Source organism: Pinus tabuliformis, chromosome 6 (assembly GCF_031772625.1).
Source record: "Pinus tabuliformis cultivar Carrire ecotype Pingquan chromosome 6, CPIR1, whole genome shotgun sequence".
Classification (NCBI taxonomy): domain Eukaryota; kingdom Viridiplantae; phylum Streptophyta; class Pinopsida; order Pinales; family Pinaceae; genus Pinus; species Pinus tabuliformis.
In genome coordinates, this window is record NC_142292.1 from 1,756,007,713 (window position 1) to 1,756,020,752 (window position 13,040).

The 13,040-nt window shown below is 39.1% G+C and overlaps 1 protein-coding gene across 1 annotated transcript in view; it reads right to left on the minus strand.

Annotated features, from left to right (window-relative positions):
* Nucleotides 1-395: 395 nt before the first annotated feature.
* LOC149265954 (protein SUPPRESSOR OF GENE SILENCING 3 homolog) overlaps nucleotides 396-13,040 on the minus strand; it is an 84,706-nt gene continuing 72,061 nt past the window's right edge. Inside the window, exon 5 of the mRNA XM_089429891.1 lies at nucleotides 396-998. Coding sequence (XP_089286017.1) covers nucleotides 761-998 — 238 coding nt within the window. The 3' untranslated portion in view covers nucleotides 396-760. The remainder of the gene's footprint in view (nucleotides 999-13,040) is intronic.

Sequence of the window (13,040 nt, forward strand, 5' to 3'; positions counted from 1 at the left end):
AGAAAAGTTCAACATAGTCATTGCAACTATAACGCTGCCTGCTATGCACTGCATCAATTCAAAAACAAAAAGATATTTTGGGCCTTTCACGTGTACAAACACTGAAATTCTATCTGAGATCTGAAGTCATGAGCAACCATTATCATCATTACCCATAACAAAATATTTTGCGCCTTTCAACTTTCAAGTGTCCAAATACTTGAATTCTACCTGGGGCCTGAAGTCGTGAGCGACCATTATCATCATTACCCATTATAAACAAATTCATACGGAAAATTTGACAATACCTTCCAAGCCCACGTGCTTGGAACTTTTCTATCCAGTATAGAGAAGAATTAAGGTATATTCTGCTGTTCATTATAACATTCCAACCAAGATCAAAGGAAAAACTCATGTACAATAACAGATCAGAAATCCATCATGTTATTATTTTTCTTAAATGTTTACCTGAATATGTTTAGAAGGGATACTTGCAGCCAGCGAAAATGATCTAACATACATTATACGATGCTAATGCATGTGTTGGGTATGTTCAAAACAAAACCTCTACGAACAAGACAGCAGAATCTAGATACCGAAGTCAACCTTCTGGTTCCGTTTCCCAATTTTCCGTGGTCACATGACAACAGGATACAAAAGAAATACATGACTACAGAAGTTTGCTTACCCTCCATAAATAGCTTTTCAAGGAGTACATCAGACTCGAAAACAGTAAACCATACCTATTTAACGGCAAAGAAGTTTTCCTTGATCTTTGCAATTAAACTGCAACATAGTTTTCTTCTTGCCTTTTCTTTAAATACTTGTCCAGCAGTTCAACTCTCTCCCGCTCCAATTCCTTCTCCAAGGCTACTTGCTCCTGTAACTGTCTTAGTTTGATTTCCCTTCTCTTTTTGTCATGCACTTTAATAAGCTCTTGCCTCTCTCGTTCATATTCTTCATGATCTTTGAAGCTGACTTCAACTATCATTTTTCTTCTTGTAATCTCTTCATCAATTCTGTTACAAAACACCAAGACCACAAACAATGTTTTACACCATTAAAAACAGGACGATCACCCAATGTCATACTAGTTTTAAGTTGCAGAGCTTTGAATGACTAGATTGAACTGAAAGGCATGCAACTATAGTGTCAAGAATTTCCCTGACAATCATTACTAAGATTTCCTCAAAATTGGACAAAAAGACATAAAATCTAAACCTAATATATGAAGTTCAAATAGGAGTTAGTTGAATTTTTTTAAGCTTTAACACATAACACGGTACGGAGGGATTTCTCACAAAACCAGCATTACTAGACCAAATTCTTTGTCTGTTAGAAAAGAACTAAGAAGAAAGAACACTATGCTATACTTGAAATGTAGTGTCTAATGAGTCAGTTCATTTTAGTGGTATCACAAAGAGTAATACACTAATCTCACTATCCCAACAGCGTGTGCATTGCACCAAATCTAAGACTGCAGCGTCTTCCTTCTCCAACTTTTTCTTCCAGAGGCAAAATGCAGAATTCCAACGTATCCAGGGTGAGAAATATCTTATCTACTCCTCAATCCCTGTATATTATAACTAGAAGCGTGTTAGGGAGGATAAGGTCAACTACGAAACAACACAGTTATTCGCTTTTTATTAGAAGGGTTTACTATAACTGCTAAACGCATGTATATCAATGACCTGTCGACCACGGCTCCAGCGTCATTCCATAATTTATAATTCAATGCTTTGATTCATACTACAGTAAGCTTCCCTTAATGTGCTTATGAATGGAAGACAAAAAGTCCAAACAATTCATTCCCTTCAAAAAGATCAAAATTAATCAGAAATCAATCTTGACTGGAAAAAGTTGTATTGTTTCTTGCCTAGAAAATTAACAGAAAGTTCGATACCTAGATTAAAACGAAAGGGAAAATGATATTAGGAGATGCGACATTTATTGTAACTTAATGAGGGTATGGAAATCAGCCAATGGTAATGTTTAGGATATGGACATTTATAGTAAATTAATGAGGGGAAGGAAATCAGACAATAGTAAAGCTTAAGCCATTGGTGCAGTATAGCCATGATCAGGAAACAAAGAAGCGAAAGTTTGAAATAAACATGGTCTACACAGTCATGACTACAATAAGAAATCTTACATGTGAAATGTCATGTCCTCAATTAAAATTTTGACAAGGAAATTCCCAATTTTGCAATTTTGGCGATTAATATATATATTTAGATGAATAAAATTAGGAGAAATAAGTTGTGGAGATATTAAATACATTTTGGACAAAGGGAATTGTTCGGACTTGGGAAAAGAAGAAAAATTAAGTGAAGAAGTTGTGGAGATTACCCAAATGGAAATCGAACCATGGTATCATCAAAGCATAGCGTGAGAGAAACTGAACCATGGTATGAGGAACAGAAAGCAACCATAAAAGGAAGACTAGAGCCTCATTTTGAGCATTCTATTTTTGGCATTTCATTTCTAATTTTGGAGAGTTTTCTTGAGCTACCTAGCGAAGTCAACCAGTGTTGCTTAGCACAGGGATTTTCAAGCGGAAAACCTCAACTCTCTTTCCACGAACCTAGAGTGTCACCAAATTCAGCAGAATCAGGACACCCAACCTCCTCAAGAGGAGTGGACAGGACGAGAGTAGTTAGATGATGGGACCAGGAGGAGATCTTACTTCTTATTGTGGGGCCTAGGGCGTAGGTACACTGACAACGAGCCTGAGGTGGAGGTCGAGTAGGACACTGAGGGCACACAAGATTGTGAGGAGCACGTGGATACACCCAGTGTGACACAGCAGCCACCCTTGATGGAGTTTCCTTTGGTAGCCCCAGTCGACACAAAGGTGGAGAGAGTTGAGCATACATCCATTGATGTGTTGCCAAGGGACATATAGTTACCTACCAATGATGAGGTGCCAAGAGACATATCCCCAGTTGATGAGGTTCTAGGAGACACAGAAGTACCCAGAGTTCATTCTTTATTACCAAACACATAATGGGTTACAAAACACCTTCAATTTTCAGAATCAAAACAAGACCTCCCTCTCCTCAAAAACTCCTCCTTTTATGGAACTTCTTGGGGAATCCCATCTCTCTCCATGACAAGATGTTTTCATGACTCAAAAGTAAAATATCTCATAAAATATTATGCAGATTCGGATGTGAATGGACAATTCACATTATCTCGTCCCTTCTCCTTTCGGAGAGCCATCTGGCATATGGGGACCAAATCAAGGACGACTCCATCTTATCAAATTACAAAGTAGATGCTTTTTTCTCAAAAGCCTACGAGAAAAGAGAAATATACTGACGAATTTGGCATATGAGGACCGAATCAAGGACAACTCAATCTTATCAAATTACAAAGTAGATGCTTTTTCCTCAAAAACCTACGAGAAAAGAGAAATATACAAACGAATATTTATTTTTACGAAGAAATATACAAACAAACGTCCTTGCACCACTGTCAGCAAGAAAAGACATGACATTCTAGAGTACGAAATGAGTGATCTGGGGATGTGTATAGTGCTGATGTTGAAATCTCTACAAAAGATAATTTGTGAAATATTGTACATGCACTTCTTTTTCAGATTCCCAAATCTCATTCTCGTGATCTTCTGGAGGTTGAAAAAAGTTAATGGATTCGAAAGGATTTTGTTCTGGATCAGATTGCCGATGGAATTCATTGTATTCCATTTGAGTCCCATCACCATTGGTTGCCAGCTTTCTTGCAGTGAACTCATGAGTGACAAACCAATGCGTATGTCCACATCTTCTTAGTGCGCTGAGAAAATCAACATCTTCTATCATGATGATATCTTGGACGTGTTTGTACAAGATTCCTATCAGGTGTGCATTTGGTTCTGTGAATCCATCAATCTTTAGCCGACCTAAAGCATATGGCTTTATTAGAAGTGCACTGAGCCCATACATTTTCCACCATCTTAGAAACCATTCTGGGAAAGGATCTTCATGGTTTATTCTTTCCGTTGGCCAATCTTCATACCTCAAATCAAACTGTAGATGATAAAAGAAATTAGAGGAAATATTTTCTAAGTTCATACGTTGGAAAAAGGCAGTCTCTTGTCTTTCTGGACAAAAATCAGTTCTCCTAAGAGGATTATTAAATTGTCTAATAGTGAGCCTGCAGTTTCCAATTCTATTGTCCTCTTCGTAAAAGAGCTCATAGGAAATGTTGCCGATATGGACCAAGTAATCTAGCTCACTGATAGCTAGATCATTTTCAATCTCTTGATCTTCCCAAGTCCAAAGATTGGGAACCCCTTCTCTCCAGCAGATTTCTGATAATGGATACCATGTTTCATCATGATCCAGAAGATTTTTTCTCTTATCATACCTGACCCATCCTTGCCTGCTTTCTATTTCAACATAGTCTTCGTTGCTTCTTATAAAATTGCAGGATAAGGAGTGAATAGAATTTTTCTCTAGAAATTCTCTTGACAACATGTCAGCAAAAGAATTTTTATGTCCAGGAATGAATTCTATTTCAAAATCATATTGGCTGAGAGTCATTACCCATCTTACCATAGCAGCATCCTCAAATTCACATTTGTGAATGGCAAACTTTAAAGCCTAACAATCAGTTTTTACCAAAATTTTTGTATAAATGACAAAATCTTTAAATTTTTCTATTCCCAAACAAACGACTCTGAGTTCTTTCTTGAGACTAGCCCAATTTGTTTGAGATGTAGACCATAATCCAGAAGCATACTGGCATATTTCAAGTGAGTTTTTCTTTTTCGGATCCTCTTGATAAAGAATAGCTCCCCACCCAATATTGTTGGCATCTGTCATTATTATCTTCTTCCATTGTTTTTGAATTGGACATAATGGTTGAATTCTGAGAATCCTTTCTTTAATTTTTCTGACAGAATTTGTACAATTTACATCCCAAGGAATGGGATTTTTCTGCAATCTTTTATTCAAGAGTTTTCTCTCTTGTGCACAGTGCTGAAGAAACTTGGATACATAATTCAGGCTCCCTAAAAACCTCTGCAATTGTGTCTTGTCTAAAATTTCATCAGGAAAATTATCTAAGAAATCTAAACTTCTTTGGATCACTTGATATGAACCATACTAAATATTGTATCCAAGAAAGTCTAACATGGTTTTGAACAATTTCATTTTAGTTTTAGAGAGAACTATCCCTTTTTCTTTAACTGTTTGAAGAAATAGCTTCAGATGTTTGATGTGAGATGGTATATCATCTGAATGAACTAAAATTCCTCCATACCTTCAAATGTCTCATCCATAATGCGCTGGAAGGCTGATGGAGCATTGATGAGTCCGAAAGGCATTACATTCCATTCAAAACGGCCTTCAGGAACAGAAAAAGTTGTTTACCATTTGTCGGACTCCTTGATACCTACCTGCCAAAATCCTGATTTTAAATCAAACTTTGAGAATACTTTTGATTTGGAAATCTGTGTCAGGATTGTTGACGGTTTTGGATGAGGATAAGCATCATAGTCTAACCGGGTACTGGTATTGAAGGATAAGTTGAAGTCCACCAAGATGATAAAGGGTGAAAGTGCGACCTCGTATCTGACAAGATTGTCTCGAGTCAAAGATGAGCTCGCTGCCATCGATGTGTCTACCTTAGATGGAGATATGGTAAAGATTGCCTTGAAAGGGTTCAACAAGGATTGGAAGCCCTAAGGGATCGTTGCCAAGGAGAAGCTGCCAAACTAGGATAGGTTGTTGGATGACTTCATTCAGGAAGAGTTAGGAGACGAGGATCTTCATCCGAAGAAGAAGGCTTCAAATGATGACATGGCACTTGCAGTGCGAATGAAGGGTAAGCTAAAGAAGGACTTGAGTAAAGTCAAGTGTTTCAACTGTGGCGAGATGGGTCATTATTAGTTGAGATGTCTGATGAAGAAGAAAGGAGATAATGAGAAGAGGAAAGGAAAGCAAGCCGCCAGTGTTGCCACTTTAGCTGATATAGATGATCTCTCCAGAAGATTGGAAGAGGACGACTTTGCTATGATTTCTCATTTCTCGCAGGGTACTATTAATGAGGATGGATGGTACGTGCACAGTGATGCAATGAAGCATATGACAGGGTCACAAGAGGTCTTTGAGACTCTAACTAAATGGGACTCGAAGTTGCACATGGTGTTGGGCGACAAGAGTCAGTGGGAGATCCGAGGATCGAGAGTTGTGCCATTCAATATGGAGACAAGACGTGTGATGCACTTCCAAGATGTGTTGTTTGTACCAAGACCCATCTATAGCGTGATTTCCGTCTCGATGATCGAGAGGAAAGGGTTTGAGGTCTTGTTCCGGGATGGGAAGGCGAGACTCAAGCCCAAAGGCTCTAAGTCCGATGAGATTGTACTCAGAGTTAGAGAGCATGGCCTCTACAGGTTAACGGGCAAGCCTTTGGATCATGGAAAAAAGCAGGTGGAGCAGGTACATGTTCTAGAGAAGCAAAAGCAAGTGTAGGTGCAGGCTTCATAGGAGCAGATACAGGTTCTCGAGAAGAAGTTACACCTTCTCGAGAAGGTCTAGGTTCCAGAGACTCAAAGGAAGTCAAGTTCGAGAGGGAGCTTGCAGATTCAGAAGGAGACTCTGTAGTCCAAGAAGAAAGCGTGGTCAGTTGGGAGAAAGGGTGCTCCTACAACTACTAAGAAGGAATCATGGAGAGAGTGGAAGACGTTACAAGATAAGAAGAAGACGCAGGCTACTTCCAGCAGTGACAATGACACTTCCGAGAAGGGCATAGTTCACCGTACAGGGATTGTTGAGATTGTGAGCGCCAGGAGTTGGGCAAGTGTTGTAAGTAGTGATGATGATGATGAGATACTTCCTAGTCTTGGAAGTACCTCCCTCGCTAGGAGGGAGTGTTGATTTGTGTAACTTGGGAAGTACTCCAAACCCTAGGGTTCAGGGTTTGGAAGGCAAAGCACCACAAGGGTCACTTGTGGGCTTGGAACCCAAAGATGGGGTTTTGCACCCAATCATGTTTGGGGCAATTCTGGAGGCACATTTCTACATGTGATGGCATGAGACAATAGAAGGGGGAAAGGAGAATCCAACGCTTTGAGAATCATTGAATTCCAAGTTGGAGAAGTGGAGAAATGAATTTTCGAAGTTGACAAATTAATTATTGGTTTTCAAGTCATGTAGGCTTGATGTAAATTACTCCAATAAATGTCTCTTCACTAATTTTCTGGAACAACTCTTTCGGCTATAAATAAAGGGTGACTTGGATTCATTTGAATCATCCAAGAGAGCAACATATCCTCCAAGACAAGAACACGATGGAGAGAACGAAGGCTCTAATCTAGCCGCAACAAAGGGTCTTGAACAGCGTGGGAGAGGTCTGCTACAGGAGGTCATGGAGCTAAGGAGTGCGGATCTAATTTGGGTGACTATCTTAGGGCTAAGACAGAATCCGAGAGGCTATTTCCAGGGCCGAGAGGGCAGGCAACTAGGCCGAGTTCCTAAGAAGGCAATACGCAGTTGTTGGAGGATTATTTGGGCACATTTTGGAGGAGGCTGCAACTCCAGCAAGTTGTTGTGTTAGGTTGCAGGCCATAGCAAGCAGCTGTAGGCAGTTTAAGGGTTGCGTTAAGGTGGGTAGGACCTTAAGAGGGCAGCGTAGCATAGGAGGAGCCTCTCCAAGGTGGACCGCAACCCTTGAGGGCTTAGATTGCTCACTGTGTGGTGGGTTAAGGGTTGTTGTACATGCCCTAACCAGAATTGCAGGAGCAACAGTGCAAACAATGGTGACAACAATGTTTTTGTGGAGGATTGTTGGGTCAAAGTGTTGACCAGAATTGGATCGTGACATTGCAGCCTATTGGTGCCATGTGGATGATCTTCCGAGGAGGTGAAGAGTCTTCCTAGGAGCAGAATCGACAGTGATTGGATTGGGTGCCATTGATCTGATTGGAGGGCAGTGTGTTGGCTACCCAAAGTAGCCCTAGAGCAGTAGACAAGAAGGATGTTGTTTGTGCGTGATTGGATGAAGTTTCCAGCCTAGAGAGTAGCTCTTTGATGGACGAAAGAGGCTACTAGAAGGCAGATTGGAGCTCGAGAATTAGGCCTACCTAGAGAGCAGATTTATGAGCTCGTGTACTTGCAGCAGAAGTGACACGTAGCATTGTTAGGTGGCAACCCTCCTGGAGTCGCGATGTGTAGTGGTCTTGATGGACTAAGGCACTACTAGTGAGCAGTACGGAAGCGAGGGACCGCCAGGACAAGATATGGCATAGAAGTTGCAGCGAAGTTTGTCACTATATCTTGTATACCATAGACTGTTGTATTATTCAAATTTGGTTTATTATAACAAAGATTGGGATTGTACAATATTGTACAATTTTGTTAAAAAGTGAGTATATTTGTGCATATGTGATTTCCTACTTTATATTTCCGTTGTGCAAAGTAGTTTATGGTTGAGATTCTTGGTTTAGTAGCATCAATGATTTTAAGACTCTAACCTAGACGGCTAGACCCAAGGTCGTGGAAATTCAATAGTGTGCTCCATTGCAAATGGAGAATCCAAAGTGAAATGCCCACGTGGGGAAGTCAACAACGAGACAAGTGCAGGGATATTTCAGTGGAAATATTTCTTCAGGCAACATTGAATCGATTGAATAATAATGAATGAACAGAGGGAACGTTACGAGGCAGCTAGAGGAATCATACACTTACTGCATGCCAGACAAGGATGAGAAATGCACATTTTGACCAACAGAAAAAAAAGGAGGTGTTTTCACAAATAATCTACAAAATCTCCAGTGTGTAGAATGTTACATGGTTTGATAGTCTGTAGACGTGACAGATCTAAGCTTCATGACTCCAGGGCGTGACAGATCTGAGCTTTATGATTCCAAGGCGTTTCTGGTATTGGAATTGAAATTAGGCGAAATAGAGCGAACCTTCTCTAGGTAACGCATTGGCAGGGTGACAAAGAGATATTCGTTGGCATAATAATCATACGTTACGTCAGAACAGTAAGGCCATTGCAGCAAGCATGAATATAATATCATTGCATTATATTATTAACTCTGCCAACCATTGTTGTAATTAATACATCGAAGTTGCGATAATTGGATTGAAGTTGCATTAATAGCCCTGCGTTAATTGCGATAATTGGATTGGAGCAATCTTATTCATATATTGGATCAATGCCTTTTATCAATTGGTTTTACTGTTTTGGTGTTATGACTTGGCTTGGGCATACATTATATTGGTATTATATTATTTGTGCCAGCATTAAAATTGAGCGTTGGAGTAGTGTTAACCATTGTATAATGGAGCAGCAACCATAGTATAATAATAATACATTTAGAGCTTCTACATTTGAATTAGCATATGGTTTGCAATGCATTATTGGCGGAGATGCATTAATGATTCAATGCGTTATTGGTGGAGATGCAATATGTGGTGTGTTACAACGATTCACATTCAAATTATTCAATTCATTACCCTGGTTTCAATAGAACGCGGGTTAATCTACTGATTTTAGTATTTTACACTGAGAAAAGAAACTGGAGAGCGTTATATATTTGTTATGGAGCAACGTCTTTGTATGGTTATATATTTATTATAGTGCTGGTGCGTTTTAATTCAATAAAGTGATAATGCTCTATGGTCGTTATGAATTTATAGCATCTTATGCTAAAGGTGTATTTTCAAGTGTTGTTCGGGCGAAGGATCTTAACACTGGGAAGGGAGAACCCGAAGAGGTTGCGATTAAAAGTATATGCATCAAATGAAACTATGTACAAAGCAAGTCAAGAAGAACTCATAATATTGAAGAAACTTATTGGTGTTGATCTTGAAGATTGACACCATTGTGTCAGATTTCTCTCCAGCTTTAAATACAGGAAACATATTTGTTTGGTGTTTGAATCCTTGCACATGAATCTTCGGGAGGTTCTTAAGAAGTTTGATTTGCAATATTGGTCTTAAATTAACTACAGCGTGAGCATATGCGAAGCAATTATCTATTGCATTAAAGCATCTGAAGAATTGTGGGGTTTTGCATTGTAACATAAACCCTGATAATACGCTGGTGAATGAAGCAAAAAATGTTTTTAAAACTCTCTGATTTTGGCAATGCAATGTTTGCTGGTAAAAATGAGATTGCGCCTTACTTTGTTAGTCTCTTTTATCGAGCCCCAGAAAGAATTCTTGGTCTACCTTATGACCATGCTATGGACCTCTGTTTCTACTGGTTGTTGTCAGGGCTCATGAGATAACCCATTCAGTGCTTTAAGTACTAGTATCTGATACCTGGACTACACGACAAATTGAACAAAATGTATAAAGTTGGAGAGCTTCATGTCTTGTTAAATCATCGACGATCCAAGCCCGGATCCAACAGTCCCTCGAGAGACCTCACCCACCGGAGTTTAACGTAAGCTGTGGTCGCGGATGACGGTTTTCGAAAACCTAGTCAACTCTAAACTTGTGGCTGCGATTAATTACAAGGGTACACATGATATTTACAAAACCACTGGACAATGGTTCCATACGCGGTTTTGTGGTTGAATTAAACTGTTGGGACCCACGCACAATCATTCAGTCAATTGGCACATGGATACGAAGCAAAAATTTTCTATATAATGTGACATACGGACTATATGGCATAATATGACACACAAATGGTATGGATATTTTTTTGGTCATCCTTTCGTTGCATGGGACATATACACATTGTTGTGAGTTATACATATATAGAATGACATATATTTGTGTATCGTGCTGCATTATATGTTGTTTGTAATGCTATGGTGAATGTATTAACATGGTGCATTAATCAATGGAGGCAATACAAAATATTTTGTTGAATGTAATTTGATTGGTACCAAGTTCTTCATGTTTCGACACTGTCATTTACAAAGTCTAATCACATCCTGCGCCTTTGTGGTGTCACTTAAGAGATAAAAACCCATGACCACATAAGGGATTCTAAGATCTGTTGTTGCACGCGATGGCAAGTCAGTGTTGTTTATGAGCACAAGATTACAGTGCGTAATGTAATGGACAACACGTTTGGAGCTTTTGTTATATACATAATTGGAGAAAGCCACAGACAGCTTTTCGACGATGGGACGATGAGAAGAAAGCGCAAGGCTTTGGCTCATATGAAGGCTTTGGAGCACTGTGCGGCATCAGAAGGTTGAATTTTTTCCAGACATGACTATACTAGTCACCGTATACCAAGGGACAGACATTCCAATTGTTGCGAGTGCCATGGAGTACAAGTGACACTACTGTTAGAGCGATTGGCATGCTTATGTCTGGATCATCCTCCAACCTCGAATCGATGAATGTCAATCCATGACTACGATGAATGCCAATCCATGTCAATCGATGTATACTTATTGTTGACATACATATATGATTGTGAGTCACACCAGATCTGTTGTCGCTGACTAGCATCATACTGCAGCTTCCTCACCAAGCGGTGGCTCATGGTTTATTATATCAACATGACAATGCCAGCAACATTCACTATTATATCAATATGCCACAACAATTATTGTATCAATATGAAACTCCTAACTAAATTTCAAGGAGAATGGTGCCTTGTAAAATCTTCTCTAAAGAGGTTGTTTTGAGGGAAAAGGCTTGCATCTGACAAAGGTCATTGACATGTTGCATTATTTCTTTAAATGTTCAGGGGATATTCAATAATGTCTAAGATGAAATAAGCACTTTGGTGAATTTCTTTAGACATAACACTAGGTTCTAAAGAGAGAATGTATTGATTACTCTGTGTAGTTGGTCCTCTCCTCTCAGGAGTTTATTTTTTGTCTATATGCCCCATAGTGTTGCATGTAGATGGATTGAATGTCTTTTATTTTGTTCTTACAGTATGTTATTTGTTTACTCCAACTATCCAGAGATTTTATTGGAGATCACATCATAATTATGTTATGATTATTGAACCTCTAATTGCTAGAAGCTTAGAACTTGACCAAGCTATGTTTGTCAAAGTATTTGTTCAGAGAATTGGGCACCTTTATGAACACCATTATGGGCAAATTTTCTTTTAGACCTCCTTGCCATTGATGTCAAAAGGGGAGATAAGCATAAGGATGGAGGCTAATTTATCAATACTCAGGACAAAAGGGGGAGGATCAGTGTTTTGCCATCAATGCCAAAGGGGGAGATTGATGTGATTATTGCCATTGATGGCAAAGGAGCAACAGGAGCAGCAAGGTATGCAGGAGCAACAAGGTGTGCAAGAGCAAGGGACAAAGGAGCAGCAAGGAAAGAGCAGTAACAAGTTCAGTGAAGGGCAAAAGAGCAGATCAGGATCAGCAAAGGTATGCAAAGGAGCAAATGTAATACTTGTTGGTGAGACAGATGCTAGATGTTGATGGCACATATGTTGATGCTAGATATTGCATATGTTATTCTTGGCATGCTTGATGACAACGGGACAAAGGAGCAGCAAATACCTTGATGGTTTGGCAAAACATTGATGTTGTCGTGATGATGACTTGATGCTTGTATAATGTTGCAGAGATTGTTTAATGAAGAATTTGTGGTGACACTAATTTGTTGTTGAGTTGAATTGTTGTGATGAAAAGGCTAGAATCCATGACAGTGAAACAAGACAAGACTCAAGGAGGTTGAGGCAATGGCATGACGAAAAGATGGATTTGATTATATAGATGGTTTTGGAGAGTGAATGTTGCATACATATGCTTACATTATTTTCAAATGCCGGGTGGATATTGTTTACATTGGAGAATGCTTACATGTGTTGTGGTATAATGTTGTTTTTGGCACTATGTTGATATTGATGCACCTAATCATTATAGATGGCTGAAATAATATGTGGTGGAGCACTTATTTATTTTATAATATTCAAAATATGAAGAGTTTGGAAACGAATGAGTGGAAGGCAAAGAGTCAAGCTTGTTCACTTCATATTCTTATGTGGAATACAAACAGCCAGCAAATTATCTTTATAAAAGATGTTGTTTTTGGAAGCAATAGTGAGGTTAGAGAGTGGGAGAATGTGTGAGAGTTGATTGAGGTATTATGCATTAGTTACCT